Source organism: Theobroma umbraticum, unplaced genomic scaffold, assembly GCF_002168275.2.
Source record: "Theobroma umbraticum cultivar Fairchild unplaced genomic scaffold, ASM216827v3 scaffold_147.0, whole genome shotgun sequence".
Taxonomy (NCBI): domain Eukaryota; kingdom Viridiplantae; phylum Streptophyta; class Magnoliopsida; order Malvales; family Malvaceae; genus Theobroma; species Theobroma umbraticum.
The window spans coordinates 5700947-5724297 of record NW_018397259.1 but is presented as its reverse complement, the minus strand read 5'-3'; the positions used below and the strand labels follow the sequence as shown (position 1 = coordinate 5724297).

The 23351-nt window shown below is 35.3% G+C and overlaps 2 protein-coding genes across 8 annotated transcripts; both read left to right on the top strand.

Annotated features, from left to right (window-relative positions):
• The first annotated feature begins 215 nt into the window (after positions 1 to 215).
• On the top strand, positions 216 to 8220 carry LOC110416006 (kinetochore protein). 3 transcript variants are annotated; one of them, XR_002445133.2, is made up of 12 exons: positions 216 to 502; positions 597 to 815; positions 1755 to 1845; positions 1913 to 2092; positions 2844 to 2933; positions 4303 to 4410; positions 5343 to 5396; positions 5721 to 5835; positions 5928 to 6085; positions 6193 to 6288; positions 6685 to 6824; positions 7525 to 8220. XR_002445133.2 is itself a non-coding variant. In XM_021427823.2 (11 exons), the coding sequence occupies exons 1-11, from the start codon at positions 339 to 341 to the stop codon at positions 6745 to 6747; spliced, it is 1338 nt and encodes a 445-aa protein (XP_021283498.1). In that variant the 5' UTR covers positions 216 to 338; the 3' UTR covers positions 6748 to 6996. The 3 variants fall into 3 exon arrangements, 1 of the variants encoding a protein (XP_021283498.1); XR_002445135.2 differs by having other exon boundaries at positions 7553 to 8219; XM_021427823.2 differs by lacking the exon at positions 7525 to 8220 and having other exon boundaries at positions 6685 to 6996.
• A 1587-nt stretch (positions 8221 to 9807) lies between these two features.
• Positions 9808 to 23020, top strand: YAK1 (YAK1-like protein 1). 5 transcript variants are annotated; one of them, XM_021426006.1, is made up of 19 exons: positions 9810 to 10610; positions 12554 to 12753; positions 14057 to 14210; positions 14306 to 14415; positions 14543 to 14612; positions 14732 to 14814; positions 14916 to 14994; positions 15086 to 15126; positions 16245 to 16367; positions 16470 to 16532; positions 17753 to 17903; positions 18065 to 18179; positions 18298 to 18380; positions 18468 to 18542; positions 19439 to 19513; positions 19607 to 20433; positions 21726 to 21878; positions 22283 to 22581; positions 22739 to 23020. In XM_021426006.1, the coding sequence occupies exons 1-19, from the start codon at positions 10446 to 10448 to the stop codon at positions 22813 to 22815; spliced, it is 2943 nt and encodes a 980-aa protein (XP_021281681.1). In that variant the 5' UTR covers positions 9810 to 10445; the 3' UTR covers positions 22816 to 23020. The 5 variants fall into 5 exon arrangements, with proteins under 5 accessions (XP_021281685.1, XP_021281681.1, XP_021281680.1 ...); XM_021426005.1 differs by having other exon boundaries at positions 22280 to 22581; XM_021426009.1 differs by lacking the exon at positions 16470 to 16532 and having other exon boundaries at positions 9811 to 10610.
• Positions 23021 to 23351: the final 331 nt, after the last annotated feature.

Genomic DNA, 23351 nt, shown 5'->3' with positions numbered 1-23351 from the left:
TTAATACCATGCCATTAAATGTATGTTTTGTTAAAGCATTCACCATATCTAATATTTATTTTAAAACCAGAATTATATTTTTAACAACAATAACATCACCACTTAATTGATTGGTGGATTGAACCGTTTGTGAACAAAAAACGGACCACGCCGGTTCTACCTCTGGTCCGGTATAGATACATAACTTATAAGCTTGAATCTCTCTTTGGCGGGAAATATTAGTCACTTTCCTATATTTCCTCAATTTTCACCAATATTTTTAATTTTGCAGTTTTAAATTTTTTCCTCACTTTCTCGACAACCAACCACTGGAATTCTCACTCAGACAAAAAAGGAAAATGTCGAAATTCGAGTACCCGATACTCTCCCGCGCCGACATAATATCAATCCTTGCTGAGTCACAAATTGCCGCCGTCACCGACAACGATTTCAAGAATGTCAAACCCGATTTCGTCTCCGATCTCTACACTCGCCTCCTCATCTACCTCGACGCTCTCCATGAGTCCGCCCATTTCACCTTATAAGCAATTCGTCTTTCCCTTTTTTTTTTCTTTTAAAAAATAATTACATGATATTTAGGGTTTTTTTTTTCGCAGGGAAGACCAAGGACAAGTTGAGTTTTCAGCATTGGAGCAATTTGAGAACCCGGATCTTCTAATTGGATCAATCCAGGTTATGAACTTGTATTGCAGGTTAAGAGAGGTGGTTGCTTCTCTTAATTGTCCAATGCAATTTAACCTTAGGGATTTGGTTAAACCCGATTCGGCCCGGACTGAGTTTTTCATCAGCGCAATCCTCAACTTTTGTCTTTATAAGTAAGTATTTTCTTACTTCAAGAGTTCTGATATTGATTTATTTCAGCTGACTTGAGTGAAAATTGGAAAATGTGGGATTAAATTGTTATGCCATTATGAGTGTGAAATGGTTAGGTTTAGAAAACAAGAAATGATTACGCAGACTTTTCTTTTATCATGTCAATTGTAGGTTTAACTAATCAAGATCTGACATTTTTATTGAAATTTGCCTATCAGCACAGAGCATTGACAGGTTCATAATTTTCAATAATTTGATAAAGTTGTTACTATTTATGAAGTTGTGTCTATTTGTGTATTAACATGGCAAACTTTCAACAATGTGTGGCATTGTGATTTTTGGGATTATAGATATGGCATTCTGGTATATGAGGAACAATGATGTTAGGCATGAATTTTTGAATAGTAATTTAGATTGACTGGCTATCAAACCATGCATTAATGGTTGATAGATGACAGATGAGATTCAGAAGTTGTGTCTTGGTTCTCCATACCTTACCTTTTACAGTCTGACTTGGTTTTGCATGGTGGTCTTTATGGGTTATAGCAGCTCTTTCGTGACTAACTGAACACATATCAAGGCACAATCTAGAGAAAACTTGTGGATTGCTCCCTGATGACCCATGTAACAGCTTTTCCCTTGGTTAGATTCTTTAACACTAATGCTGAAAGCTGTCATTTGGTTAAGTTGAGATCCTATGGGACAACCATTGGAGCGGATTTAGATATGAGCAAGCGGTAGCGTGTCTACTGACCATGCAGCAGTTTCTCTTGTCTTATGTTAATCCCCGTTATCTTCATAGTCTTTTTCTCTGATTGCCTTTTATAAGAAATTCTGTTTCTTAAATAACATTTTGGAACAGTAAATTTCCTTTAATTGTTCTCCAATTTCTTCCAGCCTTTTATGCATTAAGTTATTCTGCTTGTTGATTTCCATCTCAGAGACACAAAAATGAATCTTCTGAGACCGATTGCTGAGGAGCTGACCCTTCTGGATGAGCAGCGAAAGGAGTGGGAGGCTAAGATTTCTCAGGTATATGAAGAAAGATTTTTGATGTTTTAGAGTAAAGATCAATTTTCACCATATCTTTGCCTTGCAGTTGAATGCAGAGATTGCAGGTTATAGTGAAGCAAGAGAAAGGGAGTTACCCCTTGTTCAAGAGGTAGACTCAAAAGTTAAAGAATTGCATGAGATGATTGCTGGCCTCAACAGTAACCAGATGTCATTGAGAACTTCTTTTCGGAATTTGAAGGATAAGACTGGGCAAATGGATGAGAAGGTTAGGATGTTATTAGTAGCTCCTTACCAAAGCTTTATTTCAATGATGTAGAAATAGTGACCCAGTTGTCAACTTGGTGAGGAGAGTTAACCTATATGTGTTTTTCAAACTAACATTTTTGATAGTATTTAGCTTTGGAGAAAATATTTATACACAGTTTTTTTTACCATAAGATGTGCTTAGAGTTAGATGTGTGTCTATAAATTGTGGAAAAGTAAATAATTTTGTGCCATTCTTTCTCAATTTATTTTCACCTACTTGCCACATGCCTTTGAACCTGAAGGATTTTTCATAGTAGTGTTTGATCTAGGTTCTTACTAAAATGCTGAGATGTCCTTCTTTCATCTGAATTTTGCATTTTTCTTGCATGGTTGCTGAAATATTATCTTTTTAAGTTTTATATCTGCTTGATTTATTGTACAATTTTCCTTAAACAGATGCTTACTTTATTGTCATTGTCACATTCTATTTTTGTTATCCTTCGTTGCTGCTGTGAATAGATATCCCATGTCTGTTGATCTAGGGTTAGTCCTGGTACACACCTTATATTCTTCATGTGTGTAGAAGGTCTCCTTTCTTTTCTGGTTGGACCACTTTTTGATTCTAAATTTGATATTTTATTTGTAAAAATTGTTTTAAACTTTTAGGTTCACCATGATTTTTGCTTTTATATCTGCATTATATTTTCCCCTTTTTAAATGCTAGAACTACTTTTTATTGTTGTTTATTTTGGCATGCCCTCTATTTACAGATTTCTAAGGCTGAGTTTGACCTGGTACAAAGTGTCCAAGAAAATGCAAATCTACGTTCCAAAATAGTTCAGTCACCAGATAAACTACAGGTTCATATTCCTTCTTATTAAATTCTATATAGGTAATTATGACTCATCAGATATGTAAAATCTTTCTGTTATTGAATCTGATAAACCAAGAGTATAGGCTAATGATACATTTCTTATAATGGAATGCTTTTAAGGTAAGAATGGAGAGCATGGTTTATGTTTTACGTATGCATACTAGAATGGATAGGATATGGTTCAGTTATTTACTTTGACAGCTGGTATTATGTAATTATCTTTTAGTCTTGGGGTTTGGGAAATCCCTACAAATTGGTGATTTCTCTAGTGGAACCAGTTTTATGTTATTGAGAAAAACTATAGAATTAACTGCTATAAAATATCTCCTCAAAGTAATGAGGAAAGAAAAGGGATTTAATTGATAGAAAACTACTATTTTTTATTGCATGTTTAGCTGATGCTTCTCACATATTTCTTCATAACCTCTCACTAAAGTAAACATACACCAAAAATTGTTGAGATGGAAAGACAGCATTGCTATTCAAGATTGTATCGAGGGAAGTTGGAAGAATAAAATACTTGGGAAGGTGAATGTGAATTTTTTTTGGTCTGTGATCCTCAAGTTATGTCCATGGATCTAAATTATATACAGTTGGAATACAGCTAGCTTAACCTTTGTTGTGCCTAAAATGGTATCTGGCATGCATGACTAGGTGCATTTAACTTGGAGAGAAGAGCACAATAAAATGGAATCTTGCTCCTGTTTCTGGTTCTAGAAAAGTGCTTCGCTGAAATTTAATTATTCTAGTAGCATAGGATGCACGTCTACCCTGATTTTTGTGTCTGCTATCATCTTCTTGCATGCTAATTTTAAACCCAAAGCCACCTTTGTGTTACTATATTGTTGTTGCCGTCAATGATTACTTGCAATTCTGTAACTTTGGGACAATTTTCTTTTCGTTTTTTGATGTGGGTGGTTTTTCTCAAGCCCTGTTATCTGCTATTACCTTCCTCCTCCCCACTTGGTAGTGGAATACTCGCATGTCAGATTTGGCACCTTTTATTTGTGCGTGCATTCTTTCAAGTGGAGGTGTCTATACTTATGCATTTTATCCAGTATGCTAAAATTGAGTTTTCATTTTACTTTGTATTTAGGCATACAGACATATCGCTTGTGCCACAAGTGTCACTTGATATTCGAAGTTGTTTTCTTTGCTCCATAGTATTCCATGAGAAAGTAAATATAGTGCAAAGTCACTTTTCTCTGTTAACTAGCCAAGTTGATTGGAGTATTTAATGTAGCTTCAGTTAAATTTGTTATTCACTTCTCTTGGATGGTATGGCTTTCTTTCTTTGCACTAAATTGTTATTCTCTTCTCTATGTTTTGTTTGTTACATTTTTTTTTCCGGAAAGAGAGCTTTAGAGGAAAGGAAATTAGCTCGAGACGAGGCAAAGACTGCTGAAAGGTTAGCTATGCAGTCTTTTCAGGAGAAGACTACCATTGTTGAGGTCTATAGCAAGGTATGTGCCTATATTATGCGGTGTCAGCCTCTTGTTGTCATTCATCTGAAAGCTGACTGGCTGTGAGAGTTTAGTTTGCTTGATCATATTCATTCAAATGCATTCTAACATACGATATATATAAAAGAATTGCATGATGAAGAGGCTCATAATTTCTTAACCTAAATAGTAATAGAATGCTTGTTTATCTGTTTCACATAGAAGTTTAACAATTGTATATGGCATACCTCACCTTTTGTAGCAAGATTTTACTGTTTGTACTATTTGTCCTTGAAATGCTAATCATATGTTGTTGCTGAACTTCTTGCTTCACTCTTTGGATTTTGTATCCTTTATTGTTAGAAAGATAAAGAGTCAATTATTGCTCCTATAAGATTGGATTCTTTTGGGACCTGGGCCTTAGAAACTACTTGTATATTATGCTATTGTTATTCAACAGTGGGAACCCAGTGGTCCTGCATTTTCAATTGCAGATAAAGTCTGAGCAGAGATGCATGGATGTTCATACGCGTACACTTGAGATGAAGAGATTGAACTATCATTGGACTGTAAAACCTTAGCTTTTCCTTTATAAAGCTTGCTTGTATATTCTTTTATACTGTTAAATCTATATTTTGTATTCATTAGCAATCAAAGTAGCTCCTTTTTTACCTCTCACATATCAATATTATCTGGGTGACATACTGAGAATAAAACCCCCTGGTACTTTCTTTAAACAAAGGTGACAAAATAGCTCAAATAGCAGAATTGCAGAAAGGAACATTACTAGTTAATTATAAATCACAAGAGCCAACTTTACAGGTTTATTCAGAAATAAATATCTGGAAAAGGATTGAAGTGCATGTGCATCAAGTCAACATGCATACACGAGGAGTTGCATATGGTAGAAAAGAAGGATTACTAATTCTTGATATCCTTGGGTGTTGTTACAGGCTCTTAAGAAGATGTCAAAGCACTTTGCCTTAATGCAAGCTATACATGAACAGGTACACAGACAGTTGGCCTCTGTTCCTTTTGTGCTTGTTCTCTGAAACTGAGTAGCAATGTCACTTTTTAAGTTTTTTGTGGCTTGTGGAACGAAATCCCATCCCCGCCAAGAAAAGAAATGTATTTGGCATTTTCAAATATATATCGGTTGTATTAGCTTTCAATAAGATTGCATTTCCTCAAGCTCCTTTACTCTTAAAATATTACAACTGAGATTTTTCTCTTAAAAGGAAAGGTTTTGATTTTTGAATTCTAGGCGTTTTTCTTTGTGTTGAAACTACTCATTATGCCAAATCCCCTTGTTTATAATATTGTTTTAATAGGTGAACTCTGCAAAATCAGTTGAGAAAGAATGGAAGGGTTTAAAAGCTAAGTTAAGTGATGATGCTGTGTTAGACAAGTCACTTGAGGCTAAACTGATTGAACGGCAAGGAAAAGGCACGTTCTTATTCAAATTATGTCGTGTTATTGTCCTTCATACATAAACCACTACATAGGTGCTTAAACCTTTAGCTTTATTCTTTCACCAGTTGAACAATTGGAAGAACTCCAAAGGCAGTTACAAAAAGAAAGGGGTCTCAAGTTTCAGGAGTCTACTAAACATTTGAATGATGTGAAGTTGGAGGTGGAATCTAGGCGGTGTGATCTGGAAGCAAGGCAAAAGAAGGTTGAAGATGTGGTGGCAGAGGTAATCCTCATGTCTTCAAATTCTACATGATGCCAAGTTGTCTCTACTCTCTACCTGAAGTTGCTCAACTTCTTAATTTCCCCTTTTATATTTCTTAAACGTAACAGGTAGACTCGATAACGTTAAAGACTAGTATGGTAAAAGAATCTGGAGCTGCTAAAGTGCACGATTTAGTTAGTAAGTGTGAAGAGATTGTAAAACAGGTATTATACTGCTGATTTTAACCTTGAATCATTCTTTGCAGTGTGCTTATCATAAATATTGAATATTTGGTCTTTGCTTCATTCAATCAGAATAAAGATCTAGTTAAACTAGGATTATTAGTAAAGCTTGATTTAGTTATAATGGAATTATTAATGAATAAATTTATTATGTATATGATAAACCTCCAGTAATAAGATTAATTTTTTCTGTTTATCAACCATTGAACACTTTTATTATATCATTATTATTATTTTGATCAACTTGTATTATTATTTTAAAATTATCCTTATCTGTGTTCTCTTATGTTGAGTTCATTGTATATTAGTTGATATAAGAAGGCTAGAATTTTTTAAATTCTTGAGCTGAAATTTGTTGAAATGGTCATCTGATTGCAGTTTCAACATTATTCATCCTCTATTGGGGTTTTGCTGCCTGTGCTTGGGACAAAGACAACTTGATTGAGAAGCTGCAACCAGCCTTTAACTTGCATGCTAGGAAGCCACTCTATTGTGAAATCCATTTTATTCATGAAAATGTAAGTTGTGTTTAGTCTGCTGCAGTAGAAATATATTTATATGGTCTTTCAGTGCTTCTAATTATTTATTGACTTTCTGTTAGTAAATGATGAGGCTTGTAAGTGAGTTCTATTTTATTGTATGTAGCCAAGATGGTACTAACTTGTTAAAATCTCACTTCTTGTGGAGTTCTGTAGAAGATCTTTACGGTAGTGTTGCCCTTGTATCTCTGCTTGCTTTATATGCAGTGTAGACTGACAGTTTTTTGTACATAACCAGGCATATGATAATGACAGATAACATGGTTCTCTAATGATGAATGGGGAATAGATTATAAATGTTAATATTTCTAGTGAAGCCGACAATCCAGATTTAATAGAATTTTTATAGTTTTTAGGTAATTCACAAGTAAGCTAGTTATTGCGCCGGATGCCAATTGCTCAATGCCTCATTCATCTGATGAGATGTCCTATATACCTTATATATTTTCTAATCATATCATGTGGAATCTGTTAGTCTACAATTTGTTTTGGATTTTGAAGGGAAGCCAAGTTTTCCATGACCAAACATGTAGTCTTTAAATGAAGCACACATGAATTCTTGTTGGAAGTTATGTTTGCATTGTTGGCATGGGATGTAGCTTGGTTTGATTATAAGAGCAGCCTGAGGGACTTTCTTACATTCTTATATATATGGATTCTTGGTGGTTTAATAACATAGGAGTAACTTGCTGGAATTCCCTGGCCAGTGTCTGCTGATGCAGCATGGTGCATGCTGTATTTGGGATTGGTGCAGCTTTCTCGTCTGATACTTCATCAGGCTGCGGGATGTCGTTTCAGTACTAATGCCTAATATTGATTGCCGTTGGATGGTAAATCTCTAGCCTTATCAGGTGTTGGAGGTACTAATTGACATGAACAAGGCAACTGGTCAGTGGAATTCACATACAGGGTTGTCAGGCATCGAACAGCTGGGCTTTGAGTGAGTCTTCATGATTTATGCATATGCTTCTTTTTTTCTTTTTCGTGAAAATCATGCTTATGCTTATATGGTGGTAGCCGAAGCAGAGTGAAAATCCTTTTCACTGTTAATAAGCTCAGAAATGGGTGGCTGAGTGCGCTTTCCATGATCCTAATGGCCACCTGATTTCAGGACGTTGTGAACTTTTTGCAAGGGAATGGGGCTGTATTTTATTTTTCCTTTTTTGGGAACAGGAATTCGAATCTAGTTTTTTGAACAGCATGGAGCCGTGTGGTGAGCACAGAGGGAACTATTCGTTTGCCTTTTTCAACGGAGGATATATGAATTTACCATTGAATCAAATGTTTGAGTGCAGGATCGAGATTGTTAGTAGTCTCCCATTCATGGAAGGCATAATAGGGGTTGCGTTGCTTGTTCAATGATCAATTAGGAGTTGAATGACTTTTACTATAGGTTTGTCAGGCTGTAGCGGATGCCCTTTGTTTGGCCTTTTGGGCACGTTCCTACAGAGGTACTGAGTTCATACATGGGTTGGAAAATCTCAAATCTGTCTCAATCAATCTGGATCCAACCTAACCAGTAAATGGCTGACCGAAGCCAATAAATGGCTAGACATAGGGATCAGGGGAGGGGGCCTGAATGAGCTTGGGTCATCAGCTAGAGAGGAACCCATATATGATAGTGTGTAGGGCTTTCCAAAACGTAGGCGAAACCGCATATCATTTACTTGGAATTGAGGGGAAAGGAAAGGGGCCTTCTCTTACGAAAGAAAGACAACGTAATCTAATCAAACTAATTTCTTTTTGTTTTCTTTTTCCTCTTCCAAAGTCTTTCCTGGTTCCAAATATTGGGTAGATACATACGTACATACATATGTATTTGTTTAGTATATATCCATTTTCGGCCACGTGAAGCTAATTATTGAATGGATCCTCCTTTGCAGATAAGAGAATCAAAGCTGAACAAGTAGAGCTGCAAAATGAATGCCGATATTTGGGGGTATACAAGTTTAGCATCTTAATTAAACAAGGATTATTGGTTAAAAATAAATAAACACCTCTTAATTAATGTTTAGAAGCTTTAATTAGTCTTTTCGATTTAGGCAGAGAACACCATAAAACCACATAGCTTTATAGCTATTACTTACCTTTTTTTATGGAGGAACACGAATGGTTAGGTGACTTTCTATATCCATATTTCCCTTTCACCAATTTTCAATGTGCAATCATATATCATTTTCAATTTCCCTTCTCTCTTTTGTTAATCACACTCCCTTCGCTTCCTTCATCTGTTTTTATTTTTTCTTTCAAATTTGTTACCATTATTATATAATAATGATGGAGTTTTATTTTATCAATAATTAAAATTTAATATCAACCACATAAAATTTATGAAATGACTAACGATTGTATTTTTATTTTATGATTTGAAATTATAAATTGTTTAAATGAAGATATCAATCTAGATATTATAAGCAAAGGAAATTTCTATATTTTGTTGTCTAGAAGTAAAAATATGTTTAAATTCTTTTGACAACAAATTATATTTAAATTTTGATTTATGTTTCAATATCCAATTGAAAGCCATACATGCAACACTACCCACAGAATTATTTCATATATGTTTGTGATAGAAGTCATGTCATATCATAAAGACATTATTTTCACTCTTTACTAAACAATTAAATAATTTTAAATACCCAATTTTCATGCCTAAAAACATTTAATGAAATTAGATGAGTAAATTATATTCTACCCACAAATTTTTTTTCCAATTTACTAGTTTTAAAAATTCGAATAGAATGTGTATATGTAAATTATAGCAATTTATAAATTTTCTTGAAATGGATATGAGATGCCAAGAAACGGCATAAAATCTAAAGAAAATATAGGAAAAAAGAAGTGAGCAGGTGCTAGATCAACAAAATTGGAATAAAATTAATAAATTAAAACAGGGAAAAAGAAAATGCAACTGTACAGTGTATCCATGCCACAGTCCCTAAAAAAAACAAATCTAAAAAGGAAAAAAAAAAAAAACTCCCATTTGGAGGAAGAAAGAAATACGGTGCCTTTGTCCTCAGACCAAAACTCTCTCTCTCTATCTTTCTTTCTCTAAGAAAACCATTTTCTCTCTCTATCTAGTTCTTCATCTCCTGATCCTTCTTTGTTGCATCATTTTTCTTCTTTATAATCTAAGTTTTGGGTCGAATTTGGTTTTTCTGTTCGTCCAATTTGTTTTGTTTTGGTGGGTTTTTGTTGCATGGTTTTAATTTATAATCTATAGAAAAGATTCAATCCTTTTTTCTATATCAAAAGTTGGGTTTTTTTTATCATCTATGGATCCACCTGGACTTCCATTTTTTTGATTCTTCTCTTTTTAGACTGTGAATTAGAGGAATAGAAAGGAAAATAAAGAATGGGATTGGAATCAGCTGGTGGGTTCTTTGAAAAATCACTGAAGTTTCAATATTGACTTCAAAACTACAATTCAATTACTGATCAAAATTGGGGTTTTCTTACTTTTTCATTTATTTGTTGTTGGTTTTTCTGCTTTCTTATTTTTGTGTGTTTTGAGTGGTTTCTATTTCAATGGAGCTATTGGGGATAATAGTAAACTTGGGGGATTAGAAAAGGTTGATTTTTTGTTTTTGGGGGATAGTTATGGATGAGGTTGGTCCTAGTAATCAAGGAGAGCCTGAAGGGGCCTCAGAATTGGGATCAGAGGAAGGGTCGAAGGTGCGGTGGCGGCCAAGGCAGCTGGTTTTTGGGGCTTATTCACCTAGAAATGAAGCTGATAGAAAGCTGCGAGTTGTTGTCAGGAGGCCTGTAAGTCCTCCTTTTTGTTTTTCCGTTCATTTTTAGTTCAAAATGTTTTGTGGATTTTCGTTGGCATGTTGAAATGTGTAGAAAATTGAGGACCTTTTTGATTTGGTTTGAATTTGAATGGTATGGATTAAGAGATGTTCAGCTGGTTTCAGTTGTGGTTTAGTTAATGATTCTGTTTATAGGGCATGGTTAGTGGGAAAAACTTTGTTGCCCTTTATAACCGTATAATATATGTTAGTTGAGTATGCCATAGCAAGACGAAAAATTTGAAAAATGTAAGTGAGAAAGACAAAAGTTTAAGTTTTGTTGTGATAAAACAGACTGACTACTTGGTGCATATATGCCCTGGTTAGTTTCTCTTCCCAGTTGAGCTAGTATTTTCTATCTCAAGTAGAAGTGTTAGTGACACAGTGAAAGCATATATGAATCAAGTAATCCCATACAAAGAATGCAGTGGCCAGAAGAGACTGTCCCTTACTTTCCCAATGAACAGGGTGTAAATCTTAAATGTTTCACTAGTTGCAAATGTACATATAAAGCTGTGAAAATGACTGAGAAATGCTATGCTTACTACAGTAAGTAAAATGCTCCATGTTAGTAAGCTTAAGCAGAGTAGGTGATCAAATTGGTTTCAGATAGAAGAATGCAATGTGTCAGTACAAATATTAACAAATTGAGGTTGCTAAATTGATTTTATATCCCAAGTCCTATCTATCTTGACAAGCCATCATGTTACCACTCATGCCGATCTATGATGTTTGTAAGATAGCAAACTAGGGAGAAGAGAATCCATGAAGAATACGAGTCTTGGTGGGGCACGGATGCTTATTTACTTTTTTAGTCAGATGTTCAATCATTAAATTCTGTAATTACACCAATGATACCAATATGGATCTCCTCCTATTCATTGAATGATCTATTGTCAAATACTGCTGTTTGGCTTTGTGTATGGATTTGCTCTATTCATGTCTTAATGAAAGAAATCATTCGAATTGCCATTTATGCTTTAGTGTCTGAATATAGGATGCTGTTGGAGAAACTATAAAATTAAGTACTAAATTATTAGTATTGAATTTATATAGTAAAAACGTATTGGTATTTTTATATCTTTTTCATCGAACAAGAAGTAAAAGAGTGAAAAAAGATGGCAAAGGAGAAATCTTTCAGGTTGCATTGGATATGTAGAATAATGGAGAGAATTAAATAAGATAAAATGAGGATGGATATAGGATTAGATTGTATCATCCTACCTTACATTACTTGTGCCAGATTAAGAGTAGGTTAGGTTCAATTTATAACTACTGTGTTTGGTGTGTGCAAGATATAGGGTGATTGTCCTTGGTCAAAAATACACCTTGTAATACCATCTTATATGGATACAATTTTTTTAAAGAAGACTGACTCTAGGATGAAAATGGAAAACGTGAAAAATAATAGATACAACCTAGCACTCTATCCTATAGGGTTAAAATAATCCTTCCCCGTTTCCATAGGTGAGGTCATCCTATACTAGGAGGATGACTCATCCTATGTTATCCTATCCTCCTCTGAATGTGAACACATAACAATGTAAATGATGATTTTATCATATGTTGTCCTTCATCTTACACGCCAAATGCACCACTAATATGTAGTTTTAATGTAGTCAAATAATAGAAAATACATTTTGACAAAATGCCTTCAGTAGATCTAAGCCACTTGAATTTTCAACCCTTGTTTACTTTAAAATATTCTATTAAGTTTTTGCAAAATGAGTATCCAATCGCAGTGAAAAGTTTCATAATTGGAAATTTTAGTTTTCAACATTTTATTTGGTTACCAAACTGCAATATAGTGTTTGCACTGACATTTTCCCCCCATCATGTAGAAAGTTTGTGATAATCTCTAGTCTTGGATTCATATAAGGCAAATATTTGTGCTGACATGCAGCTTTAATTGTGCAGTTGGTGGCAAGACTGACAAAGGACATAATTGAAACATACCAAATATGCAATCCACAATTTAAATATTCAGAAGAATTGAACCCAAAGCGTTTTTTGACTAGTCCATCTGTTGGTGTCCTCAATGATGGCTATGACAATGTGAACTCAGATCTTATTCTGACGGTGAACTTTGTCTTGACGAATTTAGAAACACAGCGAAGGTTTGTTGCTGCTTTTTAAAACTTTCCTCATAATGCTCAACTGTAGTTTTTGAAGCATTTCTTGTGCATTGCTTTGTGAATTGATCTCACAAGGGCATTGTGGACTTTCTCATTGGTTGAATAAAGACTGTTGTTTTTTTTATTACGCCAAAAATTTTATTTGTGCTGCTGATAGGCAGTTGATCTTAAACTAAAATGGACTATTCTTGACTTTGATGTGTCAGAAGTATAGATCATCTTGAAGTGCATATTTGTTTCTCGTTCTAGTGGCCTTTAGCTTCTGTAAGTTATGACGACACCTGCTTAGTTTCTGGCTTTTGAACTTTGAACCTTAGCATGTTGGAATTGTTTGTACATCAGTGTAGATATGAGCTTTGGGTTTGTCAAGCTCGGATAACCCGTTTTTTCATTTCCAAATTCCACACTCCCTTGCCCCTCTTAAACCATGTTCTCCCTGAAAAGTTTCAGTTCTAATCTATGTATCTAGCTTGTTTGTTTCTACTTAAGTCTAGTAATGAAGAATACTTTTTTGATTCTGTCTTGTTTGCTACCCTGGCAAAATGCCTGTGTTTAGTATTCAACCATTCTGGGTTCTGAGGTAGAAATTTTTAGGAAAGGATCAGAGTTGGGGCTGGGTAAGGATGAGGCTGAATTGGGGCCATAGCTGACAGGTACAGTGCCAGCTGAAGCCTGACCTGATCTCAGGCATGACTTAGCCAGGCAAGTTGTTGCCTTGAGGGGATTATTCAGTTGATTGTTTGATGTGCTGGCTAGCATGGTTTTAGAACGAAAACTGTTTTCAAGGTGTTCTTCTATATACTGAATTGAATTCTATGGCTGTTTTTTAGTATGAATACGTTTTATGTTACATACACATCCATGGCAGGCAAGGTTGCTGTTGACTGGCATAGCTCAATACTGTGTTATAATATTTTACCTACGTTACTCTGGGTATCAATTTTGTTATAGCTCATTACTGTGTGCTAATATTTTACCTACATTACCTGGGTATCAATTTTGTTTTTCTCCTTAACGGGGCACCAAACCTGTTAGTTAATGCAATTCAGCAAATATTATCCATTACGAGAAACAAAGGATAACATACCATCTAAAGAAAGAAGTGGAAAAAAAAAAACTAAGAAAGGAAAGGAGCAGATATTATTCATGAAGGCTCAGGCTCAGGCATTTGGTAGATTTGTGGACTAGACAATGTGAAACTTGAAATCATTGTTGGTGGTCTATTATGATTTACGAATTAATTATTGAAGGAAGCATTTGCTCATGTTTCAATGATTATCTGTAGATATATTGTCAAAGATGTTCTTGGTCATGGGACTTTCGGGCAGGTTGCTAAATGTTGGGTTCCAGAGACAAGCAGTTTTGTTGCTGTGAAGATAATTAAAAATCAACCTGCTTACTATCAGCAGGCACTGGTTGAAGTTTCTATTTTGACAACGGTAAATTTAGTCTTCTTACAGCTGTTTGTATCCTTCTTTTAGAAATATTGGTAGTGAAACATTATTGTGTTTGCTTCATTGTTTGCCTTTTGCAGTTAAACAAAAAGTATGATCCGGAGGACAAGCATCACATTGTCCGTATTTATGATTATTTTGTGTATCAACGTCACTTGTGCATTTGTTTTGAACTTCTTGACACAAATCTGTAAGTAATTTTCTTGTCTTACAATGAAACAAGATGCATCATTTGTGAATTTCTTTTACCCTGTGCATAGACGCATTTCTTATAGATTTTTTTGCAGCATGTTCTTGACAATTTCACCCTGATCTAGGTATGAGCTTATCAAGATAAATCATTTTAGGGGTTTGTCATTGAGCATTGTTCAGCTGTTCTCGAAGCAGGTGTTTGCAGTTTGCTTATAGCTGAACTTGGTTCTGTGCTGAATATTGATTGGACTAACTGTAGACATCACTTTCTGATTGTCTTTTGACTTGCATCCTGTACTTGTGATTTTATATAGATTTTGCGTGGACTGGCTTTGTTAAAAGATGCTGGGATAATTCATTGTGATCTAAAGCCAGAAAATATTCTTCTGTGCACGAGGTGAGTTGCTTTTTCAGGATTTGTCTGGATTACAACCTTGTAATATATATTCTGTATGTTTTTCTCAGTGAAGCTTGATATTTGTGTCCTGAAAATAACAGTGTCAAGCCAGCAGAAATTAAAATAATTGACTTTGGATCAGCTTGCATGGAAGATCGGACTGTTTATTCCTACATTCAGGCTTGCATCTATACCTACCACGTGTCTTACTGTTCATTGTGATAATGCTCAGGAGGGTTTTATAGCTGCATTTTCTTATTTTCTTTTGCAGAGCCGGTATTATAGGTCTCCTGAAGTTCTTCTTGGATATCAGTATCCTTTTAATACAAATTTATAGCCGTATTCTTTTCTATTTCTTGATTCCACTTTCTGCTTTTGTCTTTTGGTCAACCATGGTGTTGTTTCTTTCCTTCTAATATATCTTCTCATGTTAAATTTCTTGCTGGACTGGAACTTGGGTGGGATAAACTTGAGCAGTAGTTAGTTTGATCTAGTCAATCCTCAGGTTTAAAATGAACCTTTATAGTTCAGGGTAATTAATCGTGTGAAAAAATTTAACCCAACTTGTGAACAGTGCTTGGTACACTATCAGTGCAAAAAATTGAACCTGACCTTTATATGGGTGTGAATATGTTGAAGTTAATATTTAATTGCTGCTGTCCTTTATTAGATCCTGTTCTCTTTGCTTCTAACATGTTTTGAGGTATGTATGTACTGTTTTGTCTATTATAACTATCATATAAGGAAGTGTATAAAATATCAAATTTTAAAGTTTCCTTATCCCAGCTCAAGCAATTCTGTCAAACTCTTCCTACTCCATCAAATTTGACAGGCTTGGTACTTGAGTTAAGCATTGCAGATCTGAAACCCAATATAGTTGGATTCCACCTTGAATAGATCGTTCAAAACCTAGTTTTTGCTTCACTGCTTTCATCTTATTTTACTCATTGAGTTATTTCATATAATACCGAGCAACAAGAGATGAACAAAAAGAAAAGAGATAAAGGTAGGTCTGCATTCATTGTTATCCCTCAGAGCCTTCTACTGCCTGAATGATAACAATTGATATAACATTTGAAACTCTATCTAAATTGGCATAATAACTTATTTGTTTAAATTTCTGCAATACTATTAAGATCTTTGTATTTCTATATGAAGATTATCTCTCTGAAATAATGACTTAAAAGATTCAGTTCTGTCATATTGCTGTTCTCTTTAGCATGCCACAACCGATATAACTTTGCATTAATCACATATCTTCAAACTCTTTGGAAGTAATAATTAAAAAATGCTCATTCAAATTAATGTTCAGTGGTTGTGATTCATTATATCTTTGATGATTAGATACCTTAATTCTGATTTCTGCATCTATGCACATGATCCATCAAAGAATTTTTTTTGTTTTAGTGTGAACCTTGATCCTTGTCCAGATATACGACAGCTATTGACATGTGGTCTTTTGGCTGCATAGTTGCTGAACTCTTTCTAGGGTTGCCATTATTCCCTGGTGCTTCAGAATTTGATCTTCTAAGACGAATGATCGAAATACTTGGGTATGCCTCTTGCTTTTGTGGTCATACATCTCTGGGTAACAATTTCTCTGTATTTCTAGGCATCATTTTCTTGTGACTGATATAGGAATAGCTATTCTTTAGTTCATTTGACAGGACAATAGCTGGGCAGGTAGTTGTCGTGTCCAAATGGGAGAAGTTATATAGGTAGTCACTTGTCACTAAATAAGCATGTGCATCTACCAAAATTCATACTCCCTCTGTCCTTTATTCTTTGGTTATCTTAGAAATTTCTGCATTTAAGGCAACAAGTATGTAATGCTTCACAAGTTTATAGATTTTCATAGTCAAAATTTCCCTTATAAGGATTGACAATTTTCAAGAAAAGAGAAAAAAGAAATTCCTTTGATGTTTCAAAATAGGAAAATATTTTTTGAACATCCCAAATTGATAGTTCAATCTTTCTCTCTCTCTCTCTCATATTTCCCTTGTCCCATTTAAAAGTAATATAATGACAGGTCAGATCCTCTAAGATCATTGTTCTCATGAATTAGCAAGATAGGCATAAATACTTATGAGAGAGATATATGTGCCTTATATGACATGAATTAATGTTGCAGTTCAGGATTTTAATACCTTGCTGATCAATGTGATTAGTCTAGTTTGGTTGCTTTTATATAAGAACCTCTGAATGATGTTCTAGAATTATGCATCTGTCCTTGAGCTTTTGGATATTGTCTTCTTTTGCCAGTCCCTTCCAGTGGGTGCAAAACTGACGACCTGTGAACACCACAGTAGATTTTTTGGTTCATAATCAAATTTTAGTTTATTTAACAGACTACCATACCTTATTTATGTATGTGTCAAAAGGAAAAAAGAGTTAAACACACCTTTACACACACATGCATCCTCTATTACACACACATCAAGTAATTTGAACTGGTGATCTGATTGGCTAGGGGATTACTCCAAAATAAATAATTTCTGTTCTCTAAAACAAGTAAATAGAAGAAGTGCCTCGGGACTGTGTACTAAAGTTACAATAGAACTTTGGGGTAGAATGTAGTCATTTAGCTGTGTTAATTCATTGAAGTTCAAATTTTACATAATAATGTGTGTTCCATCTTTAGAATTTTAGAATCCTTCCAGCTCAATTTTCCATGACCTATGTTTAATCAGTTGCTGTTTCTTAGTCGTTCTGCTCTTTTCTTGCATTGAATATAAAGTAATATCCTGCTTATCATTTTCTTAATATTTTCATTCGAACTTTCATTTCCAACTTATTTCTCCTTATCCCAAATAAACTTAGTTACTGTGAGATACTCGATAAATTGAAAAGTTGTTTTTAGCACTTGTTACCCATTCAGTTAGTTGTATTTTTTGCACTTGTTGTGAACAGCCTTTTATATATGGTTGTCATGTTGTAGAGGACAACCCCCTGATTATGTACTAAAGGAGGCAAAAAACACAAGTAAGTTCTTTAAGTGCATTGGGAGTATCCACAATACAGAGAATGGTGAAGTCTTCATTGCTGGCAGAAGTGCTTACCAAGCATTAACAGAAGAAGAATATGAAGGTGTAAGTGTTCATGTTTGCATTTTTTAAAGAAAACTTCATGAAAAGTAGTAAAAGGATAGAAATTTCTATATGACTGGATTTTGTTAATTTGTATGTTTGTACATCTCTTTTCAAGTATAATTTTCTTCTTCTGATAGTGATTGTTGCTTGTTTCTGTTCAGAGGGAATTAAAAAAGCCGTTGATTGGGAAAGAGTATTTCAATCATAAGAACCTTGAAGCAATTGTTACAAACTATCCTTACCGGAAAAACTTGCCTAAAGAAGATATCATCAAAGGTTAGCATCTAACTTCTACATTGAATGTACAGTGTGCCATGTTGGGAAAATGATTGTTCTGTGAGACTACCATCTGTTAAGAACTTACTAAGGCTGTTGCATAATGAATCTATAACAGAAAGTCAAATACGATTAGCTTTGATTGATTTCTTGCGGGGACTAGTTGAGTTTGATCCAGCAAAACGGTGGTCACCTTTTCAGGTAGTTGAAATTTCCCTCGAACCTTCTTTATCATGCTATTCCAACTAAATACGAAGCTATAGTTAGCATTTCAACTTCATTGTGCAGGCTTCAAAACACCCTTTTGTTACTGGGGAGCCTTTCACATGCCCATATAGACCTCCACCTGAGACCCCTCGCTTGGTAAGGGACCTATGCATGTAGCTCTGCAATTGAAGAGAGGTTGAACCTTATGTCAAATTTTATATTAACCATGTGGCTTTTATTTCAATGCTTGGCACCATTTGTACAGAGGATTTGCCTGGCCCCTTCTGATTTCCATGGTGATTGGGTTGTTTATTTTTAGTTGATTGGTCATTTATGTAATCTTCTGAACACTGGGACAATTTTATGTTATATTCTAGGCACTTTTGTCTTATTTTTAAAAAGTTGTAATAAAAGTTCAAGGTTGTTGAAAAATAATTTGACATATAAAATCTTATCCTTAAAACACGAAAGAAATATAGCAATCTTTTGATGTAATTTTAATTTCCATTTTACATCTCTCTCTTTATATTGTGTCTGTGCACCTAAAATTCTTTGAGGCGTGTGAAAGGTTGGCTTTATTGGTCTTCTTGTGGGTTGAGCTGTTTTTCTGTTATAGCAATCTGCTTTTGTTGGATCAGAAGCTGTTTTTTTTGCTCAAGTTCTTCTAATGTAAATATTGGCTCCCCTTTATGGCTTTACAAAAAGGATGCCTTGGCTTTGACAGATAAAGAAATTACCCTGGTTTCTGTGAATCTATACAAAGAGAACAAATCCAAGGCATGTCCTTGATTTACGACAACTTTGTTTTCTTTTCTCTTTTTTTTTATTCTTTTAAATAATTTGTTTACTGGTGTTTCTTCTGTTTTAACAGTCAGTTTGGTTTCATTAGGATTCCCCTGCCACATCAAATTCTTTTGTTACGAAGAAATTTGGTTAGGAGTTTATGAAGACATTTGTCAGCATTAGTATTATTAATAATCTGTTATTTTCTGGGCAAGAAATAAAGGAAATGATATTTAACTAATGTCTGGTGGCTTTTTGGTTTTTGGTAGCCTGTTGCTCAAAACATTAAGGTGGACCATCACCCTGGTGGAGGGCATTGGTTTGCGGCTGGTCTTTCCCCTAATGTGAGCTTCTTAACAGTTCAGCATTTTTATTACTAGATTTCCTGCATTGTTTTAGTATCAGTCTTATAATGATATATATTTTTCCTTGTGTAGATTCCAAACAGGAACAGAGTTGCCTTCCATAACAGCCCACACTTCCCGATGGTGCCATATGGTCATGCTAATAGCTATGGTAGTATAGGAAGTTATGGTAGCTATAATGATAATGCTGGGCTTGGAAGCAGCTATGGGAGTTATGGAGATAGTAGTAATATGTTTGCATATTATTCACCTGTTGGCCCATCTGCAATGAACGTGCATTCACAAGGTGGTGCATCAATGCTTGGAAGTAGTCCTGATGCTAGACGGAGAGTTATGCAGTACTCTCATGGGAATGGACTTGGTGTGAGTCCATCAGCTGGAAACTTTGCACCACTTCCCCTTGGCACCAGTCCCTCACAATTTACTCCTCCAAGCTCCTACGGTCAAGTTTCAGGTGGCTCTCCTGGACATTATGGTCCTACTTCTCCTGCAAGAAACAGTTGTCAGGGATCGCCTTTAAGTAAGATGGCTGCAGCTGGCCAGTTTAATAGAAGAAAAAGTTGGGGATATTCTGGAAGTTCCCAATCTCAAGAGAGTTCATCATCATCTAATTGGCAAGGACAAGTATCTGACGGCACCACTTCTAGCCAAGCTGAGGCAAACTCTCAAGTGGGCAGTGGTCTGCCCTGTCATATACAGTCAAATTCTAACACAGCCAACTGGAAGCAGCAGCGAGGTGGCATTGGAATGGCTACAGGTTACCCAGTCATTCAGAACATACCCAACTCCTTAGGACTTGGTTCTAATGTGCAACTGCAGCATGGCACTGGAGCAGCTCAAGACAAGACAGAGGCCAGCATGTCCCTGCCTGATCCTGGAGATTGGGATCCAAATTATAGGTGAGTAGAGAACTTGAATTTGCAGTCTAAACTCTAAACAATGTTCATCGAATATTATGATATATTTATCTCCTAGCTTTGTTGTATGTGTTATTTTTTTATGAGAATGGTCTTTATTCTTCTTTACCCTCTCAAAGTCTAGTTGGGTGCCAACAGATGGGGCTCGCAGCTTGCAGCAGCCGACTGCGTGACGGGCCTCTTCTGCAGACTGCATTAAGGGTGGAGACCATTCCTTAGTATACTGTTATCTAGTTTAGAAGCCATTTTTATCCTATTTAGTTCACTGACACTTTCCAGTATTTCCTTTTTTCGGTCATGCTGATTTTATGCATTTCTTCTGTATAGATTGCTTCTTGTTATAAAATACTAGTAAGATAAGGGATAGAGAGAATGGGAGCCATCTTGATACACAAAGTATATAAGCTGTCTCTTCTATATTTATTATTGCATAATGTGTTGAAGAAGATGGTAATAAATTACCTCTGAACACTTTTCCTTTAGTGAGGAGAGTAGTGCCTACACATCTTTGAAAATGGTTCTTGCAAATGGTACACAACTTATGGTAGCATGTCATAACTTGCTTCTTTGTACTATGTTCTAACTAGATCAAGGACCTGAAGTTGCATTTCATGAAATACTGGGTTGTTGGCTCAATATTTTACTGCTTGATTATAGTAAAATACTTATGGGTGTTTTATCAGAAATCCCATATGCTTCCCTGTTCCTAAAAAATTTTACATGCTGCATCAGGGTACTCCTAAACCAGGTCTAGTTGCAACATTTAGCTTCTTGCTGCTTCAGTAACAGAGTTGCCTCCTTAATAATTGCAAATATGAAAGACAAGCTCTTAAACTTTGTAAAATTGTTAAGTTGCGGAATTGTTTCTATCCAGATTGCTCTTCATTTTAGGTCATTTATCACACCCCCCCCACCAAAAAAAAAATTTCATTTACACATGCCTCTTTTTCTGTAGGTGGATGTGTCATTTGCCAGTAGATGAAAATTCTCCTTTTTAGCATACCTTTTTTTTTAAATTATTATTATGAGTAACACTAGATTTTTGTCATGCTTATCATCATTGTATGTCTATATTGTTATTCCAGATTATGGCTTTGGTGTTATATCTCTGAAAACCACTTTTGGTTTCAATATCAAACTAATTATTGAAAGTTTTAGGAATTTTTGCCTGCTGTTAATAGGGATTCTAAGAGCTTTTAGCATAGACTTTTTGCTGTGATATTTGTTCTATGATCTTTTAACTTCTTATATTGCTTGCATTTGTTTCACTACAGTGATGAGCTTCTTCTGCAAGAGGATGGATCAGATGAGAGCTGCATAACAGCTGAGTTCAACAGAGGAATGCATATTGGTTCGGCTGATTCATCTGTTGGAGTTGGAAGATTCAACCGTGCTTTAACCACAAGCTCAAATTTATCAATTCAAAGGTAGTTGCATATCCTTCTTCATGAGTTGGCTAACAGAGGTTTAATCCTTTTACTCATGCTTGAGGAGAGAGGGGGAAAAGTTGACAGAGGAAGTGGATATCAGTTTCCCTCAGTTGAGTTAGTTGCAAGATAAATATGTAAAATTATTTTTTGTCATATTTTTCATTTGTCTTTCGATATCATGTCTGGTTTTGCTTATAGCTGTGGCTTTTGTTTCCCCTATTAAACGTTATAGTCCATTTTTATCTTTCACATAATTGATGCAGCCAAGGTGAGTTGTACATTGTGGAGATGGATATGCACTATAATGTTCAAATATCTGACATACATGAGTGGAGCTTTTGTTTTTTGTTGAAGTATTATCTTTACTGTTCTTGACTTATTTCTATATTGTTTGACAGCAGACAAAATGGACCTGTAGGATTTTCACATATAGAAGTGGGTAGCCCTCCTTCTGCTAACGATCCACATGCTGGATATCCTCGTTTTATATCAAAGCATTCTCACTTCATGCCACATATGACACAAAATTCTCCAAGTCGTCTGGGGCAGCAACCTGTTCAGCGGTTCAATCATGGGAGATCTACTGTTGCTCGGGGTAGTGAATGGAATCACATGAAAGTTCAGCTCCCTCCTTCCAGCTTTAGTTCTGGGGGCCAACGTTCTCCTGGAAATAGTTCATTCAGTAATGGCATGCCATGGGGTACTTCCTTCATTCCATCAAACTACTCTGGTTACCTAATACTTTGCTAAGTAATTTCATAGAGTTGTTGTGTCAAAATATGTAATTATTGTTGGATAATTAAAGGAACAAAATGAACTGATTCCATTTTATTTTGATCATGCCATTGTTAATGTAGGGCGTAGGACCAGTCATCCTGTGGCAAATATTCCGCCAGCATCTCGTGGAAGAAAGGACTATGGAAGGATTGCCTAATGTTGGAATCAACTTGATTTTTTGCAGTGTGGGATTATGTATTGGGTGTTTGGCAAGAAATTTGTACTCAATAGTTCACTTAACTAGTGAGCTCATTCTAAGCAAATGCTCATCTGGACCATGCTCATTCATTGTGCTTTGCATAAATATAATTAATGGTGGTTGTTTTGCTTGTCATCCAATCAATTGAAACAAAATTGCTATATCTTTTGGCTATGATGCTTTACTGCTCTTGTTCCCTGCTTGTATTTCCAGAATAGGAGATTTCTAAAGTACTAATTCTGAAATTGTTTTTTAATCTGTTTGAGGAATCTAACCAGGTTATTGAGGTATTCAATGCAGCTGCTGCCAAGTAGACAAGAGGAAGTTCAGGTCTGAGCCAGTGTCTAGATGTTGGAGTATCTAGTGGTAGAGTAGAAGGCATAGCTGATTGATGTTGAAGCTGAACTCCTTTCTTTCATGATGTGTAAACTCTTGGCGGTAGGGAAAGTGAAGTTTTTGCTTGGGATAGAAAACAGCTACTGTGGAGATTCTTC

Coding starts and splice junctions, on each gene's coding strand:
- LOC110416006 (XM_021427823.2), top strand. CDS start 339: ATGTCGAAATTCGAGTACCCGATACTCTCCCGCGCCGACATAATATCA. Junction 4,411..5,342: donor TTGTTGAGGTCTATAGCAAG/GTATGTGCCTAT, acceptor GTGTTGTTACAG/GCTCTTAAGAAGATGTCAAA. Junction 6,289..6,684: donor GTGAAGAGATTGTAAAACAG/GTATTATACTGC, acceptor ATCTGATTGCAG/TTTCAACATTATTCATCCTC.
- YAK1 (XM_021426005.1), top strand. CDS start 10,446: ATGGATGAGGTTGGTCCTAGTAATCAAGGAGAGCCTGAAGGGGCCTCA. Junction 17,904..18,064: donor CAGAAGAAGAATATGAAGGT/GTAAGTGTTCAT, acceptor GTTTCTGTTCAG/AGGGAATTAAAAAAGCCGTT. Junction 21,879..22,279: donor TCAAATTTATCAATTCAAAG/GTAGTTGCATAT, acceptor ATTGTTTGACAG/CAGACAAAATGGACCTGTAG.